This window comes from Haliotis rufescens, unplaced genomic scaffold (genome assembly GCF_023055435.1).
Source record: "Haliotis rufescens isolate VD_foot unplaced genomic scaffold, xgHalRufe1.0.p SCAF_8, whole genome shotgun sequence".
Classification (NCBI taxonomy): domain Eukaryota; kingdom Metazoa; phylum Mollusca; class Gastropoda; order Lepetellida; family Haliotidae; genus Haliotis; species Haliotis rufescens.
The window spans coordinates 4,840,901-4,861,346 of record NW_025964372.1 but is presented as its reverse complement, the minus strand read 5'-3'; the positions used below and the strand labels follow the sequence as shown (position 1 = coordinate 4,861,346).

General features: G+C 38.7%; 1 protein-coding gene across 1 annotated transcript in view; it reads left to right on the top strand.

The window, feature by feature from the left end:
• The window catches only part of LOC124112330 (LIM/homeobox protein Lhx3-like), a 36,783-nt gene extending 16,616 nt beyond the window's left edge, over positions 1–20,167 (top strand). Inside the window, exons 2-5 of the mRNA XM_046472395.2 lie at positions 3,078–3,252; positions 16,200–16,411; positions 16,911–17,234; positions 17,897–20,167. Coding sequence (XP_046328351.1) covers positions 3,078–3,252; positions 16,200–16,411; positions 16,911–17,234; positions 17,897–18,243 — 1,058 coding nt within the window. The 3' untranslated portion in view covers positions 18,244–20,167. The remainder of the gene's footprint in view (positions 1–3,077; positions 3,253–16,199; positions 16,412–16,910; positions 17,235–17,896) is intronic.
• Positions 20,168–20,446: the final 279 nt, after the last annotated feature.

Below are 20,446 nucleotides of genomic sequence, written 5' to 3'. Positions count from 1 at the left end.
TATTACCATTAAACTGCTTTTGTGTCATTATAGGGTTGTTTAAGTCTTTTATTCTGAAAATGGGATAAGGGTATAACAGTTAATTCGTTTACACGTTGTTAAGAATCGTTGAGATATATTTTATAGTTTAAAGAAGAATGTTATGAGGTATCCGACCGCCGATTTTCAAACAATGAAGTTATCTGATCACTTGAAACAGCGCCATTTTCGAGACCGATTGAATTACAAAGGGAGGTAATTCTTTTGTATCCTATAAGCTACATATGTGAGGCTGGCGTTAGACAGGATATGAGTTTTCGTTGTTTTGTAAAGAATTTGATAATAAATTAATTGTCGACTCACATTAAGTATTCGAGCTTACCAAACAAAAACCTAGCGCAGTACATACACGTCAGCCCAAACTATCTTATCTTATATATAATATCAATACAAGGCGGCCTTTTCTATCAAAGTTATTGGTTTGCAAATAGCATTGAGGTGTATCGGGATTCAGGGAAATCAGATATTAAAACTGCGCCAAAGAAATCTATACTCATTATTCCACTTTCCGTTAAATCACGCCCTGATTTCTAGTCCAAGTTTTGGATGTCCTTACATGGGTACATAGGAAATCTGGGCTTGAAATAGCCAGACTAAAAATGCCAATATTAATTTATGAGATTTCGACCAAAGCAGTCTATCCCTCATAACAAGAGTGACGGCAATTCCCTAATTACATAGATGTTGAATATACCCTGGGATGTGAAGGCTACTTCATCGCTGCTTAGAATACAGCCCAGACCATTGCACAGTCTGTTCCTTGGAGATACAGCTGGACTGGTCCGCGTCTGATCCGGGATAGGATCGTCCTGTAAAACCCGGATCCAGGGAATGAAATTCGAGAATGCCTCTCTTGTTTGGTTTCTTGGCTCAGAGACGTCGGGGAGACGACTGGCTTGAGTTTGGCCGCTTGTGGCACTCCTGGGTCTCTCCGAAAACCCACAGCTCTCTCAAGTATTGACAGTTACAGCCCAAACGTGGGGCTGAAATCCATGCTAAGGCACGTAGCTTGAAAACTGGCTCTTGCGCTGGTTTCACGGGCACGTCTGCCGAACTATCCCGCGCACGTTTAGCACGAGAACACCGCACGCGTTCGAGACAGCGTATTACCTTAATTGGCTTCACCGCATTTGGCTGAGGCGCTAATTAAATTTATTTTGATGCAGGGATGTTGTGCCAGTCTCTCGGCACCATCTCACCCCAAAGCCTAATTAAATTAGTCTCCAAATCTCCAGTTTAATTCATTTAATGCCGAACGGCAGCCGATCGCTCTACTGTCGTCTGCTACCATGCCTGTCCGCCATTTTGCCGCTTGGGTTGTTTCGCGCACCGCCCAAGAAGCTACGAGCAGAAGTTGACTCGCTTTATTTGATTTTGGCCTTCAGAAGTGATTTCTCGGCGGATGAAGGGTACTAAAATGTTTTGAGGTGCTATTGTTTTCGAGGTTATGGTCAGTGAAGCGTTTATTAGGACTGCATACGCATAAAGAAAACCATATCTGTCGGTCTGGATCGAGTGCTTTTGACAGAGATTGAGGAGGAATTTTGTTTTCTTGCAGCATCTGTGAACGTTGTTTCGCTTCAACCCAACTTCTGGCTGACACACGTGAAACAATTTTATTTATCCAAATAGATTTTGATATGGGAGGGCGTTGGCTCAGTTTAACGCCTCTTTGTAAATATTTCAGTTAGATCACTGCGTGTCAGCTTCATGTATAGGAGGTCTTACAAGTTTCCCACTTTGGTGAAACCCATAAGTATGGGTATGGTGCTGTCAAACCTAGACGCATAATCAAAGCGAAGTTGGGATTCGAACCCACGATGATATATTTAAGCCTCCCAGGACGTAACTCTGTATACCGAATTGACACGCCTTAAAAGGCATTTAGAAACTGAACTTTGTTGTTTAACGCCACACTCATCAATATTCCACCCATATGACGGCGGTCTGTAAATAATTAAGTCTGGACCAGACAATCTAGTAATTGACATCATGAGCATCTATCCTAGCTATTGGGATACAATGACATGCATCAACCAAGTCAGCGAGGCTGACCGCCCGATCCTGTTAGTCGCCTCTTACGACGAGTATTGTCGCCTTTTAATGCAAGCATGGGTTGCTGAAGAATATTCTAACTCGGATCTACACAGGTCTAGTGGGATATACGTTTGTTTGTTTGTTATTTAACGCATTGAGCAATATTCAAGCTATATAACAGCGGTCTGTAAGTAATCGAGACTGGACCAGACAATCCAGTGATTGACATCATAAGCATCGATCCACACAATTTGGACACGATGACATGCATTAACCAAGTCAGCGAGCCTGACCTTACCACAAGCATAGTCGCCTCTTACGACAAGCATTGGTTGCTGAAGACCATCTCTAACACAGATCTTCACGGGGTTACATCACTGTGATGTTCTGTCGTCATATTGTGATGTTCTGTCGTCATATTGCCCCCCCCCCCCCAACACACACACACACCCAGTGTCAAGACCCAGATTGGTTTCACACCACGTGATATTTCGTATATTAGATCTGATCACGTGTGTTAATGGTTCATTACGAAGCGCTGATGTTGAATACCAAACTTGAAAAGGGTACCAGACACTTTAATGGATATGTCTATTGCAGTATATGTCATAAATATTTATGCATTTTACATACACATCGATTGACTCCGCATAAATAAGTCAGTTTCGTGATGATATAAATCATCGTATATTGAACGTACTGTAATCTGTTGTCGGTATACCTCAGTCCTGATGTATGTTTCAAATATAGTGATGTACAACTTAAGTTGTATGTTCACGGATGGTTGTGTATTTCATATACGCCGTTGTATATTTCATCTACATGAGAGTGAATGTTCTTCAAACAGGGATGTGAATTTCATGCAAGTGAAGCCTATCTATGACTTAATGGGGGAGCGTTTCGTGTATACTGTTGCACGTACATTAATGCCACTATCATGTATAATGCTGTATATTTCACAGATAGAGATGTCTATTTCACGTGTCCATTTCCTCTTTCAGCTGCAATTCCCAAGTGTGCTGGCTGTGGAGAGCAGATTCTGGACAGGTTTATACTAAAAGTGCTCGACCGGTCGTGGCACTCAAAGTGTCTAAAATGTGCAGATTGCCAGGCACAACTATCCGATAAATGTTTTTCAAAAGGAGATAAAGTGTACTGCAAAGACGATTTTTTCAAGTAAGTACATACAAATCATTCATACAGAGAGAGAGAGAGAGAGAGAGAGAGAGAGAGAGAGAGAGAGATTTTCAGTTATGTTATTTCATAGTGTATTCAGGTTTAGTACGCTCATGTACTTTTTTTATATGTAGTTGACCGATGAAGTGGAGAGAGAGAGAGAGAGAGAGCAATGCTTATAGCTATAAGAGAGAGATACTTATAGCTATGAGAGACATCTATAGCTATAATTAGTCGACATCTTACACACACGATAACAATGAATACATCTAAAATCTTGCACAGACAAGACACCATCGACCAGATCAAGACTTTTCCCGACTGAATCTTGAAAATCACGTTTGGGGCATTAAAATGATTTTACAGTATTCGCAGTTTTCCCCTGAGTTTTAGCCAAACCCCCATCGACATCTGTACAGCAAGAAACTGTTTCTTAAAATACAATCTCCTCACGTACCCTCCCTCTTGCAATCCCCGTCCAACTGATATTGGCACGCACAGCAAACAGGGTCCTGCAACTGAGGATAGCCAAATTAGAATTTCACTGACGGGGACTCGCGCTCTGAATTCCAACCATCTGTGCACGCGAAAACCGTGCACGGGAAACTTTCTATGGAAAGTGCATACACAACGTCACGGGCTTGTTTGAACTATGACACACCGAACGGCTTTAGTACTCTGGTAAAAGTTAAAAAAAATATGCATCTTTCGTCAACCTGAATGTGATATCCTTGTAGATAAACGGTTTTGATTATTGTTCATTTTCGTTCTACAAGAGGTCCATAACGTGTTTTAACATTCCTGCATTTATTTAGGGTACAAAAGCAGTTTAATTAGACTACGAAATTATTAAAAATTATTATTATTATTATTATTATTATTATTATTATTATTATTATATGCGTTGTCTAGTAATTTAGATGTTAGAAAAAAATGTCAAACATTCTACATATATTATAATCCCGCAAATGGTGCAAATTTATTTTTTTGTATTGCTGTTATCGAGATGCAGCACTAAGCTTTTGAATCCTAGGAAACTAACAATAGAAAATGCGAGTAATAAAGTAATTACTGTGCTTCAGGCTTTTAACATTATCAGCGAACTCAATTGTTAGGATAAACTTTAAAGACTGTGCGTTATTTATTAATACTATCCTGTTGACAATCCACCTGCAACTGACAAGCTTTTCCTGCAGCCCGCTGCACAATTGATGATAGCTATTAACTATATCTCTGACAAAAAACATTTCCAACGATTTGAAAAAAAGTAAATTGCTTTACAATCTAGCGACAATGGATGGCTGAATAATTCAGCGGGCGGGACCACATTCTAAGCAGTCGGAAGAGTGTTAAAAACTGAACGTTATACTCGAGTGACTTTCTAGTTTTGCGTTTTGTTTGTATCGTCATATTTGGCGAAGATAATGCTATGTGCTCAAAACACCTGCAATATAATGGACACACGAAATGTATTTGTTAAATATTTATGATTTTCTGTCCCAACACGCTGAAAAGTTGATTGTTTTTTTTCAATAGAAACGCACTCCCTGAGACAATAATCAACGACACACTAACGGGTAAAAAATAAAGTTCTAAATCATTAATGTTTTAAGTGCCCTGTCGTTGATTACAGTTTGTTGAAAATCTGAAGTAGGGTGCTAAGAAAGAGAGCCTTGATTTCAACAGACGCTGAGAAGAGGATCTGTTGTCTTGTTAAAAGTTGATACGCATTGCGAATGTGAGACTATGTCGTTATAATGTGTTGATATTACCTGGGGGAGTGAGTGTTGTTCGTGGGCCAAGGGTGGCACCTGTTGAGGGGTGTTTTTTGTTATGTTTTTTTGTTTAACGCCGCACTCAGCAATATTCCAGCTATTTGACGGCGGTCTGTAAAAAATCGAGTCTTGACCAGACAATCCAGTGATTAATATCATGAGCATCGATCCACGCAATTGGGATCGATGACATGCATCAACCAAGTCAGCGAGCCTGACCACCCGATCCCGTTAGTTGCCTTTTACGACAAGCATAGTCACCTTTAACGGCAAGTATGGGTTGCTGAAGACCTATTCTACCCCGGCGTCTTCACGGGCCTGAGGGGTGGTCAAGTGAGGGGTGGTCAAGTGGTCCTTATACATGATCCACTGCCAGCGATGTCGAAGTCATGATGATGATTACAGGAATATTATTATGGTTATTGGTGTGAGCCTTACAGTGTTGGATTGTTCCAACGAACATGATCATATTACATAAGGACGCAACGCTTACTATATATCTCCATATGAAATCAAAAATATATATCTTGTATTAATTTTCAAACGTGTGTTTGCTTTCAAACTGACAGCTCATATTGAAATACTGAAACCACAATCGATTTTGGTATTTCGTATGCTGTAACTAAATACCAGGTTTCATACTGAGTTTCAGATACTCGTTCGCAATGATATAATACAGATATTGTCTGAAGCAACGGAAAACCTGAAATCTTGAACCCAGTGGAGTTATATATATATATAAAACGTCAGAGAATAACCGCGCTCGATTATCCAGCGAAGCAGATTCCATTGGGCGTAAAAGGCAAAATTGGGTTGAAATTTATAATAATGGATAACTGAAAATCAGTGATGACGCTTTGTTCGCGAAAAGGGTAAGCCTTACTTGCTCTGCTGGTGACATCCGCCACTCACAATTAGCACAAAAAAGTAAGATTTCTTTGTTTCAAAATCTGTACAGCATTACTCTTGACAAACAAACAATCGAGTCTGGGCCAGACAATCCAGTGATAGCGAGTTTGGGCCAGACAATCCAGTGATAGCGAGTTTGGGCCAGACAATTCAGTGACACGATAGCGCGTTTACTGATTTAAACTTAAAACGATATGTTAACGATATGTATACCAATTCACCAAAACAGATATTTTCACCCCGCACACGTTCTACTCCTCCTTACACACCCAAGATCTCGCTTCCTGTTTCACACACACAACCAACCACTGCGTCGGTGTATGCGACTTGTCGGCGGGGTTATTTTGGACAGACCTGTGAAGCTCCCAGGTAGAATAGGTCTTCAGCAACCAATGCTTGCCGTAAAAGGCGACTGTGCTTGTCGTAAAAAGGCGACCAACGGGTGGTCAGGCTCGCTGACTTGGTTGATGCATGTCATCGATCCCAATAGCGTGGATCGGTGCTCATGGTATTAATCACTGGATTGTCTGGTCCAGTCTCGATTATTTACAGACCACCGTCATATAGTTGTAGTATTGGGGAGTGCGGCGTTAAACGACAAACAAACCAACCAATCATTTTGGATAGGAACAAGTCGTAGTTGATGGTGGGTTGTTAGACTAGTTCATGAACCGAGTTTTAAGAATTCAATGTCGGACACCGTGAAGCTGTATTACGCATATGACAGTTAAGCATATACATGAACCATTTTTGAGTATGCCCCGGGCTAATGACGTCAACATATATATGAAATCTACTTTTTACTCCGAGTGCAAATTTCATAACCTTCGCGCTTCAAGTCCAATTTCCGTGTTTAGTACTGCAGATGGGTTGCAACAAGCATAAAACAGTCTTATATAAATCTTTCATAAACCGATGCTTGCATCAACATCACTGAATAAGTTAAGAAACGTATATTTTATCTTCGTATATTCGGGTAATGGTATTAATTGTGATGTACATATGTTCGCTTTAAGATCGATCCTTCAAATCGCCACAATAATTCTAGCTGGGTTGCACTGTCGACATGTATAGAGAAATACACCATCCCTCAGCTAACGCACTGCTTCAACGACATTTGTATATAAATAGTTTATATCGCTGACGGCAGTTATCAAAAGCCAAAAATCCAGTAATTCTGTCCGTGTGACGTCACGGCTGTCTACCGCTCGCCCTATAAAGAGGCTTTTATAACTTAGCAGGGAATTATCCTCCGACAGTTAGGCACGTCTAATGTCAACGTCACCTTAACGGCAATCTGGTGTATATGATGAAATTGACGTCGGAATATGGAACCGTATTGCAATTCGAAGATGTCAATTTCGAAAGAGAAATATAATTTCCTTAATTACTGCCTTTGATTACTTTGAAGTGATCTCTAGCGAACGAATTTTCAAATTGTCGTTCTTAATGTTCTTTGGGTTTATTTCCGGTTTTAGTTGTATGTTTATATCGTTACATAACGACATGGTATCTGATGACTAATGACATTACTGCCCGAGAGATCGTTTTTCAATACATAAACATACTCAGCTGATCAAATGTCAAATATTACATGTGTTCGTTATTGTTCTATCTTTAAGATCAATAACTTAAGATCACAAATATGAAATTTTAGGCTATTCAAATTTTAATTTCAAAGAAAAAACACTGATCTTGATGTAGTATGTTGAATTTTGTACGCGATGTAGAAAAAATTGGTTTTCGTGTGAAAAAGATACATTTGTTTTGTAAATATCAATAAGCAAACATGAATTTGTGATTATAACTTCACCTCATAGATAAAGCAACATTGAAAAATAACACTGCGTCACATTAACAACTAGCGCGCCTAAAAACATAAAAAATACACACCAAATTCTGCTCCTGTGTGTGACATAAACCTAATGGACGGTTCCTGTTCCAATGTTTTTCATTCGGCTAAATCAATTTAGTCGTGTCGCATGACCCCTTTCAAATACAGACGAGAAGAATTCTCACAGGGTTTCGATAATTTGTTATAAACTGATTTCCACGAATGAAGCCATTATCGTCAAGCTGATAACAGTTTAACATAAACTGTTTCAATGGGAACGATGTGACGACGAAGCGCGGACACGGGAAAGAACTGTTAATAATTTTACGAATGCTTTTTTATAAAAAAAACAAAGAATCTAAAATTACTGGTTGTTAGAATCAAGAAATATCTCAAGTAGATTTTAATTTTAATCGTAGAGGAGTTGTATTTTTTCTTTTTTTCATTACAAATGTTTTGATAATTAGAAATTAAGAGTTAGCATAATTCGTACAGCCAAACCCTGAATAGGGTTTTAAATTGTTGGCCACCCGGCATTGAAATAATTAGATTTATTACTTGAAATGTCAAAACTATCTTAGCAGAAATAGCCATGCATTTAACATTAATGAAAACGAAAACCATTCGATATCGCGAAGAATGAATATGATGATGAGTTATGATGAGTGGTGGTACGAGAAATAAGAAGATAGTGGCGAAAATATCAAGTTCTCAACAGTGATTTGGGGGAAAAGGCACTTCTTAAAATGTCAGTTACTTTCATGTTGTCAGGATTTGAACATAAAACGTGATTTATCGAGTCATATTTGTGTTACTAACGACCTGGGAATCATTAGAGGGGTTATAAATTTTAAATAACAGGGTAATATGCGGAGACGAGATACGAAGATACTTGTCGAAATGATGTAAATTGCACGTTGCAGTCTTGTCTATTTCACAGCTGGTTGATCTCATTCACGTCGCCACGTGCATCCTTCAGGGGTGTTTCAAAGTCTTCCTAACTGACACGATCCGATTTCAAAGGCACGGATTTCACGTGATATTTACAAGGTATGTCGCGTGCGGCACGTGCAGATTGTCTCGTGTCTCAGGGACGAGTCTGATCGCGTGACGCTGACCAAAATTTCCATATGAATATAGACTTTAGATGAAGTTACCTCAGTTGAAATAAGTTTTTGTCACGCGATCTTCTGAGGGTGTCAAGCTGTCCCGTTAATCAAGAGACTATGACAATCAAAATATTAAATATTGAAGGATTATTTTCGAACCAAGTCGACTGAATTGAGGTTCACGCAAGACGACCTGTTACTGGGGATTCTGGATGAATTATTTACAAAGTGAAATCCACTGATGTCAATTTCAGATGCAATATATTACGGGCATATGACACAATCGTTCCGCATGGGCGTTCTAGGTGCATGTGCGAGTTATCTCGCTCGCATCCTTTATGAGCTTTTAGTACGATAACAACAGCAGCAAACAACACGAGAGTGAAATAGACATGAATGTTTACTGAATATTTAATCAGCTTGATTTATCGCGAGTTAGAGAACAGGAAAGAATCGATGCGCCATTTTCACCTGGTTTACCTGTACAGCGGCACACCTTTGATGTTCACAAGAGGACAGGTGTAATGGCGTATCTGCGAGACACTCAAAGCACATCCACCCTCCCTGCTGGGTTATTAAGTAGCAGACATGCGAACTATGAATTCAACCAGCAGTTGATATCGCGCGTTATAGGTACTCAGCCCTGTGTCTCTGAAATTAACACGGCTTCAGGTGATATCGACACCACTCCACGTGAAATGGCTTCGCTCTGTGATCATGAGCCTGAAAGCCATGTGAAACGGACAACATTTGGTACGGCAGCATCGTCAGCCAGCGATGTAATGTGTATGACATCAACCGCAACAATAAAGCAAGGCAAAAACTACAGCAGTTGAATCAAGATCGCATCAACATTGGAAGGACGTTTGAAAAGACATAATGCATTGCTTTGTGTTATAAAAAACAAGATACGAATATTTATGTTTCATATGAGATTACGCAATCAGAAGAACAGACATTTTATGGCATTTAGATGCTTAAAACAAACGTAGATTAAGATGCAAAGCTGCACGAGTGAAAAGTAGTTTTCTCGGTAATAACGATCGCCGTGGCATCAAGGAACTGCCTTCATTATAATGTAGCTATCTGTCTTCAGAAACGACGCGTCTTTCCACAGCCGTTTAAACAGTGTGCATACTTATTTCACAAACATATAAATAATTTTTTACATTCACATGAATGAAAAAATATAAATAATCAAACCAACGACCAAGATACACATACATGTTTGTTTGTTTATTTGTTGTTTAACGCCGCACTCAGAAATATTCCAGTAATGACGTCGGTCTGTAAATAACCGAGTCTGGACCGGACAATGCAGTGATTGACATCAAGACCATCGATCAACACAATTGGGATACACGAAGACCTATTCCAACCCGGATCTTCACGGGCCACGTACACATACATGTGATCCATTCCCTGTGTGTTTTGGGGAACAGATATGTTAATAATTAGTTAAAATTTATTACATTAACGTGTATAAATTGTACACCCACATGAATACAAAAATATGATGATCGCCCAGCTATCAAGATACACATGTAATTCTTTTCTTATTTGTTTATTCGGAAAGGGACGTTGATAATTAATTCAAATTTATTTCATAAAAAAACTATAAAATGTCCAAACACGTGGATAGATACAATTCAAACAATCGCACAGTGGCTAGGATGCATATAATTTATTCCTTATGTGTTTGTTTGGAAAGATATTTAATGAAAACGTTGAAGAAAGTTTGAAAGTTTGATTGGTTTTGTTTTTCCTCCCGATCATCCGCTGCTGGTTAGTGGTGAGCATCTATAGCGGTTCGTTCGTCCGGTATTCGATATTTCCAATTTATCACGACTGGGCCCCTGGGGAAGCTGTATTGACAAGGAATCACGAAAGCACCCAAATCAACTTTCACTTCGCGTTTGGTGAAACGGCAACGTCTAGATAGGCAATATACCTGCGCGCGCAGAACAAAGAAATCACGCGAGATCGCGAGATTTTATCTCGTTCGTGAATGACAGATTCGACATGGTCGAGAAAACGAATTTCTCCGCAAACAAAAGTCCCATATGGAGCTTCAATTTTCAGGGATTTTTTAATTTGAGGTGATTTGTAAAAAAATCTGTTCAGTCCTATGCTTATTTCCAACATCAAAGAATCGCACTTCGGATAATTTGTTTAGGAGTACTCGGAGAGAACGAAAAGAGCAAAAATACATCTGACGTTTTTGACTGTATTTGTAAGAGATGGTAAAATACATTTGTTAAAAATAAATTATTTTTATGCATGTGCGCTTACAGTAAAAATACATGATAACATGCAATGTATTTTTAAGTCACTTTAAGATTTTGTACATTGCAAATACATTCAAGTCAAAATTGCCTGTTAATGTATTAACATGGCTTTCTTCATACAGATATTTTCATATATGCGTATTGTATCTTGAACAAGGACAGATCCGGGTTAAAATTCAGCAACCCATGTTTGTCTCAAGAGGCAACTAACGGGATCAGGTGGTCGGGGTCATTGACTTGGTTGATGCATGTCATCGTATCCCAGTAGCGTTGATCGAGGCTCATAATTTGAATCACTAGATTGTCTTATCCAGGCTCGAATATTTTCAGACGGCGGTCATATCGTGAAAGATCACAGAGTGCGGCGTTTAACAACAAACAACACAAACAATAATATCCATCATGTACTGTATCTAAAGAGAGTCTATATCGATCTGCGTTAAAGTCCCATCTCGTTTGAGTCAGTTGGTCTTTCCAATATCTCACCTAAAGCCAAGGAGTTAATATCAATAAATAAATACTCTATTGTCTAGTTGCACTTAAGGATATGCACTGTATATCCTTTTTGAGGCCACAAACCCTTGTTCTAATATCTCCGATCATCTGTACTTGACTGGCCGTAGTTTGGGCTTTTAATCAATATACCAATCAATATTTTCTCGAACTAATTAGTTTAGGATACGGATGAAAACACCGGGGGATGCTTTGTCTATGACTACACAACCTCGATGGTGAAGTGAAAAAACAGAACTATATTTAAAGTGGCTGCGAGTGTTGAACGTTCAGATGGGAATTTGGCTTTCATTTTCAAATTCTAAGACTTTGACTTCAAGAAGTAGGACGAACGGTATTGGTACGAACATTTAAATATTCTCAGTTTTTCAGATTTCCTATTTCTTGTCCTACAGCACATATATTGCGGATTGTAAATATTAGGCCACATAATAATAGCTTTCTGGTATCCATCATTTTTTTAAACCAAAACGGGAAGGTCAGGTCCAATTTTCAGTTCTCCAAAATTCACCCCCAAATTCACAATTGTATCAACGCTCGTAGCCTCTCCTGGTTGCAAATCAATAAGAAACGGGCCGAACCAAGACTGGAAATCGGAATCGAAAAGAACTTGATCGGTGATGAAAAATAATACTTTTTGTGTATGTAGCCATCCCTTGAAACTATTCATTTTTAAATGATAATGTCATGAATGAAATTATAATATGCATGTTACAAAATAGCGTATCAATTAGTCAAATTGAAACCTTTGTGATATGGAGAGTATGCCATTGGCAATTGGGACCGCCGCGTGTTGCGGTGTGTATTTCAGAATGAAATATACTACCGCATCATCCTTTGTGATTTCAAGCACGTGCCTTCCGTGCTGGGGCGACATACCAAGACTATGTCATAAGCTTATTAGCGCTCTCAACCGGTAAAAATGACATTCATCCACATGATTTAATTTCGTTTCCAAATCAGGTTTCTGAACACAAATCAATGTCAAAGACATGAACACCAAAATCTCATCATGAAGTCTAAAGGACGGAACACATGTGAACATGCATCCGATCTTAGTGTAACGACGGCAAAACGAACTGCTGGGAAAATGAACATTTACACTTTAAAATTAGATTTAACAACAGAATTACAAGGTCTCAAAACGTTACTAGGCTGAAAATAGTTTACGAAACACTGCATATCTAACGTCCAAAACACAAATACGATACCCGTATCAAACACATCACCATCTATTAACCATTTCTTGCTTGTTTCAATGTTATGAAAATCAAACGTGGGTGTATATTTTATTTTGCCAGGCAGTTCGTGTACATGTGCATGATAAAATGTTCCAAATGACATGGTATCAGAACTAGTGTACTTCGACACTTCTGTTCTGAGATGGTGTTCAGCATCCCTGCTCCATCACATGTGTGAATGGCCCTGTGCAAGTTAAGGGATGGGTAAAACCAGGAAACTAAGCCCTAAATAGGATTTGTGTAACGAGAGAAGGAAGGTCACCCTCATCTTTAAAGCTTATTACTCGATTTAAGGGATTACTGGGGAAAAAAGTGTAAAAGCCTTATCGATCGTCCCCTTCAGCAGCCCTGAGTGAAATACACTAGGTTCTGTGTTGGAGCGGATGATAGATGAGGAAGGGGAGAGGCTTTGGTCAGTAGTGGTCAATAGGTTTGGTCACTATGGTGGATATTGATGCCTCATAATGATTTCGATTGGTTATCAGCCATACGTTGACCAACCTGTAAACTCAACCGAAATATGAAGAATCTTGCACAGATTGTATATCCAATTTTAATGTGCACCTAGGAACAAAGACAAACCATTTCTATATATTTCCAAATATGATAGCCTTCCTATATTATCTTTCTCAAGAAATTTATTTGTTTTTGTTTACAAAGTGACATACTCATATTGTAGTATAGAAGTCGAAATCTACTATCTGAAGACATGTTTTTTGAATGTTCTATGTCAATAACATACACTGACCGACAATGGATGTGATACACTTGAAACTTCGATTTAACCAATAATTAAAAGCGTTATAAAAACGTCACTTGGATGACAGCAGTCGCGCAAAATACTGCAAACGTAGGTCCTAAACACAAATAGGATACCCATATCAAATACATCACCGTTTTGACTAACCATTTCTTCTTTGTTTTATTTCATTTTCCTGGCTCGCTGACTTGGTTGATGAATGTCATCGTGTCCAAATTGCGTGGATCGATGTTCATGATCTTAATCACTGGATTGTCTGGTCCAGACTCGATTATTTACAGACTGCCGTCATATAGCTGGAATATTGCTGAGTGCGGCATTAAACAACAAACACACACATATTTCAATTTCAGCCACCGTCAAACATGGTGTATACTTTCTTTTGCTTAGCAGTTAATGTAAATAAACATTGGACCCGTGAAAATCCGGGTTAGAAAAGGTCCTCAGCAACCCATGCTTGACCTAAAAGTCGTCTATGCTTGTAAGGGGCGACTCGCGGGATGGGTTGGTAAGTGGAATATCGCTGAGTGCAAACAAACAATGAGTGTCAATACGGTACGGTAAACATGCTGCGTGTCTTCAGTTAAAAAATAAACGAAAATAATTTTGGATTAGAAGTAAGACAGATTATAAATTGCCCTCGGAACGGTTCAGAGTTAGTGAGTGAGTGCGTGAGTGTGGCCTCGTCCGCTGTCAGCAGTAGAACTGCCAGATCACGGCAACGATCCAGAAATACGTTCATACATTACTCCCATTTATGGATTCGAACCCGGGTCTTTGGCGTAACGAGCAAACGCTTTGAACACTAGGCTACACGACCGGCGTCTAGGATGAAGGTGTGTCAAGAAGTTTGTCGTAAAGGGACTTGTTTTCTTTTTAAATAGGATTAATGCAAAGACTAAAATTGTGAACCATTTTTACAAATATCCCAGAATACAAGAAACGCCATGTCATTCAGTGAGTAGTTTCAGTGCTTCTGGAAATCATTACACAACCACGAAACAATAAGAGAAGTTTTCGCACCTTCACATCACACATTTTCTCCCCATTTATGCCCTTACATTCTGTTAAATGGGCACAAAATCATAAGACCATTTCCACTTAACAAATAACTATAAAATTATATATTGTTTTCATGTTCCTTTTAAACGCAAAGCAATTGTGATGGCTTTAAGATTTGTACAAAACCATGCTAATATTTCAAATTCTCATTTGCGGACATCAAACATTTGGAGCCAATGTTAGAGGCATGATATATGTTCGTATAGCTATCGACCCTGCGACGTTCTCAAACAGCATCAACGAAAGTTGCATTGTTCAATGGGGATCGTTTGGCTAAAGCGATACAAACCATGCTATCCGCTTGTTTTTGTATTGGATTCAGTTCTGAGAGCACGCGTCAAGGGATACCGATGCTGGAAAGGCTCATTTGTCAAATTTTGACAGTTATTGTATTCCATACTTCGCCGATTAGCTGCAACTTAATAAGTGGACGTGTCATCGCCCTGCAACGAAACTTAGGTCAATGTTGCAGACTGCGCCTCGACATCTCGGCGCTGGATGCTGGCAAAATCTAACAAAACATGAAACATTTTATACCATTTAGGAACGTTTTTGTCAAATATTATGCTTCCTCGCTGGCGAGTTTTTTGCGTTGGAAGAATATCGCATTTGTCAGGAAGATATTAAAATGCAAAAATGCCTGTGATTGCAATATTTGAAAAGCTGCAAATATGTCAACTTTTTCGTATATTTGTGTGATGAACTGTTTTTTAAATAGAATACAGTAGATGCTGAGTCAGGGAATTTGTTTTTTTAAGAGGATTTGGGTAAAAGCATGGAGTTTGAAGCGGTTCTTGTACTTTTATTGGGGGGAGTGTTATTTACTCCCATTAAAAAACAACATAGACATGTAAAAGTGAGTTAGGCTCTCAGCAGTCGTAACAAGCATTTAATGATAAATATTTTGAAACGAAATTGTGATTGTAACACGGAACTGTGGTTGCGTTTTTAACAGAAACATGTACAGTAGACAATGGTTGTGCTATTTTTTTGTTTTGTTTTACTTATTGTCAGTCGGACTTAACGCAGCTTTGAACAATTTTCCAATTAAATGCTGGAAAAGAGAAAGTGTACACTTGAAAATTGGATTTGACGAAAAAAATACAAACGTTATCGAAAGGTTACTTGGCTGAAAACTGTCGCTGAAACACTAAACTTAAGGTCCAAAACACAACGATGATACCAGTATAAGATACATCACTATCGTATAACCATTTCCTGTATTTTACATATTTAACCACCATCAAGTATGGGTGTATACCTTCTTTTGTCCGGCTGCTGAAAACACTGCCTGCCTCTTTAATTGGAACGGAAAACAATATAATGTGCAGCATGAATTCTATTATCTTTAATAATTATACCTTTGCCATCATCATCATCATCATCATCACCACTATTATTATTATCATCATCACCATTATTATTATTATTATTATTATTATTATTATTATTGCAGACTGTTTGGGACGAAGTGTGCTGGGTGTGAGAAGGGTATCCCCCCGACGGAGGTTGTTCGCCGCGCCCAGGAGAACGTGTATCACCTGGACTGCTTCGCCTGTCTCATGTGCTCCCGGCAACTCAACACAGGGGACGAGTTCTACCTCATGGAAGACAAGAAACTAGTGTGCAAGAGCGACTACGAGGCTGCTAAGGCCCGGGGAACTACCGGTGTGTACATTTTCTCAAACCTGAATTGATCTCATTTACATGTTATGACGTCATTCGTGACACATTTAACATGACGTAACCAATGCACATTTTTATGCATATCTGGTTATTTTGTGGCATATAGTTAATTGCCAGGTATTGCACTATCTGAAGGCTTTCTGTTTGTAAAATTGATGGTCTTATTGCAATATTTTATAGATACTTTGGTTTGCTTATTTTATTTCAAAACTGATAGTCCTTGGTCGAAATAGAATAAAAATATAATTTTAATATTATTTAAAAAAAAGAATATCTTTTATTATTTAACCTAATGAAAAAATAATGCCGTCGGATGAAACAAAATTAAATCGGTTTTTAATGAAACTAAAGCATTTTAATGAAGTGTGTTTTGATTACTGAAATTAATTAACAGACTCAGCTAAAAGGAAAGGTATACGGGATAGATAGAAAGGATATTGTTTTCATATCAAAGCTGATTATCAAATATTTCATATTTCAGATTTCGAAATGGATCCTTCAAATAAGCGCCCACGTACCACAATCACAGCCAAGCAGTTAGAAGCATTGAAACGTGCATACAATGAAAGCCCCAAACCCGCGCGTCACGTCCGGGAACAACTCAGTACCGAAACCGGTTTGGACATGCGTGTGGTTCAAGTGTGGTTCCAGAATCGGAGAGCCAAAGAAAAACGGTTGAAGAAAGATGCTGGAAGGCAAAGATGGAACCCCTATTTCCGACAGATCAAGAGAGAAGGAGACCACGACAGTTCTCTTAGCGCCGATGACAGATCTGATGATGGACTTACAGACAGTTCGTTTCAGGGTAGGTCCAAACTTCATCTAGACCCGTCAAGATCCAGGGTAGAATAGGTCTTCAGCATCCCACGCTTGCCGTAAAAGGCGACAATGCTCGGCGTAAGAGGTGACTCGGGTGGCCAGGCTTGCCGTCTTGGTTGATGAATGTCATCGTATCCCATGCGTGAATTGATGCTCATGATATCAATCACAGGATTGTCTAATCCAGACTCGAATATTTCCAGGCCGCGGTAATATAACTGGAACATTACCGAGTGCAGCTTTAAACAACAAACAAACAAAACAACTTCAACTTATGTTTGTTTGTTGTTTAACGCTGAACACATCAACATCCATCTATATAACGCGGCCATGTAAATAATCGACAGACCTGACGAATCAGTGACTGATATTATGCGTGACGTCGGTGTATTATGACCCGTAATCAGCCAAATGAACGAGCTTCTTATTAGAGGGAAGGAATTGGCTTTTTTGCGCCTCTTTCAGCAACAACCCGACCATATCATTGCGGTGACACCAATACTTGGCTTTGTCCCATGTGTGGAATCAAACCAGGGGCATCGATGACCGGCAAACACGTTAACCACTAGCCTACCAAACCAAATGTTATGAAGAAATGGCGTTTAATGCTGGCACAGTGATTTAATTATCTTGTTTATTTTCTTACAGGCAGTTTGGATGACCTTGAAGGACCCGTCCACTCTGGGCGTCTGTCTGGGGACCTCTATGGGTCAGGCCCAGTGGACCACGAATCTTTGGGGATGCCAGGGGGACCACCAAGTACGCCTCCTATGGACGCATGGGGACACTTCAACGGTCTGCCAGGGGGGCAATTTATCGGACGTCATTCGCCAAACATCCCATCTAGCCATCCTCAAATGTTGCCACTGGATTCACTGCCGCTTGGTGGCGCGCAAAACATGGTTCGAATGATGCCGCCCGATGTCAACGACACCCCTTCTGGCTTTGTCGATTACCCGCCGGTCACCTCACAAAATCACGTGGAAGTGTATTAGTCATGTGACAGATTGTGCTGTTCTGATTGGACAATATGAAACGGAGTCATGCGGAGAAACGTTCGTAGCCGCATACCGTATACAGATTCAAATAAATATATTTTTGTGACGTGATGGATACTAGTCGTTCTGTGTAGAGGCACCGTGAAGACAAATGACAATCTTTGACGAATAGGCTTTCGTCCGTATCAAGTTAAAACACTTGCCGGCTGTTGCATTGTCCTGACATTTTGCGCGGAGGAGGTCAAGGGAAAATTCTTTCGTTCATTCGATGTGCGATATTTATTGTACCAAGTTTGTGAAGTCTGTATCGAGTCGACGTAGCGATGGCCGTTATAGAACGGACGGACTCCTTGCATTGGTTGGTGCTCCTATACGCTACGTTATAATGACAATGTATCTGTATTATTTCGATTCAAGCTATTGACTCTGACATCGCTACATATCACCTGTCATCATTTCCAAGAAACAAGCTTTATTATTCCTCGATCTCAGCCATGTTGTACTTACGAAATCTATTTATCGTCTTTTCATTTCCTGAACAATATAAAAGCGTTATGATTTTCTTTTCATTTTTATTACTCAAAAGAAGTTAAGGACGATCCGATTCTTTCATACACTGAGGGACAAAAGGAAGTGTACCGATTTTGTATTTTATGTAATTTTTCATATTTTTTTATATTTTTTTAATAATTTCTTTTTATATTTTATGTAATTTAATATTGAAGAACTGTTGTCAAATTTGATTAAGTCTATTTACCCATCACTCATTCCTGCAACAGTTAAAAAAAAGTTATAAAATACTTTCTGGCTTGGTAATTTTGTGTAAAAATATATTGGTTCAATGAAGAAATGAATTTGCAAACACATTATTAAAATGTTGTAAATTTGTGCTAGAAAAGCAGATTTATAGTTTTTCAAAGAAACGATACCCATCAGCAAATGTGCTTTCTGCGAATTTTTAATTTTCATTTTTTAAACATTCAAATAATATTTGAAAAAAACAAACAAAACACGTGGAAGTATTCTTTGAGTGCTGACTTAGCGCAAGTACTGTTCATTGTTTGCATATTATATATCAAACATGAGATCATCTGAGAGGTAAAGTTTGTTTTGCTGGAGTAAATTTGTCATGGCAGGTTACCCATAGTAATATGAAAGTGTCGGGTGGTCATTCTTCTAAGTAGTAAATGGTAGTTTACACCGAATTGCATTGGAAGTTGAATACATAAAGTTGTATATAAATTATTAAGAAACTGGTTTATTGACATATCACATATTTTATTGAACAAATGCTACTTATGGCCAGTGAGAGATAGTCAAGCTCAATCTGGGCCGCTTTGTCTCGCATATCAGCCCTGAACGTGAATAATTTGGTCACATTTCACCTATAGAGAGTGATCCCTAGTCATACGCTGGGTTAGTGATGACCTAATTTCTTTGCTTGTACATACACAATACATATATCAACTTTTAACAATCTAATTACAACATTTTGTGCAGTTATCACCAATTTTACAGTTGATATTTGATTGTACGTGACATCATGACATATGTTTTACATTGTTTTCGTTCTTTAGACCTTATTTTATGCCCTTACACTGTTATTTATTGTAGAGTTATCTCCCATTGGTGTGTGCATAATAATATATAATTATCAAAATGGCAACTTATATATTTTCAAGGGGAGATAACTCGCATTGAGGGGAGGTTATCCTTTTAGGGCGACGTGCAATGTCTTGGTTATAATTTCAATACTCACATATTTTTGAAGTCAACCCTGCCTTTTATGATAATTTATGTTTATTTATTCCGTTGTTGCGATTTTTAACGTTATCCTAATTTATCAGAGATTTTGTTCTGAGTAATTGTCTCATGTGCAATATTCATGTGCATTGTTTAATAAAACATCCAGTTTTATCGATATCCGTTTTATGGATTTTTTCACTAGAAACTATTCTAGTGGTTATAAAAAATAACAATTTTGTCTTAGTACTAGTATATATAATATTTCTATTGCCGTATGTCGCTGTGCTGAATAGTTGGCCTTTGGTCACACCAGGATCCGGTGCGTTCCTTGGTTTCATATCACCATACACATGTTTGGGGGATGTACATGGCGGATAACCTGTGACAACTCCATGTTGGGAATGGAAAAATAAAACAAGACCAAAAAATAAACAAACAAACTTCATGTCAAAAC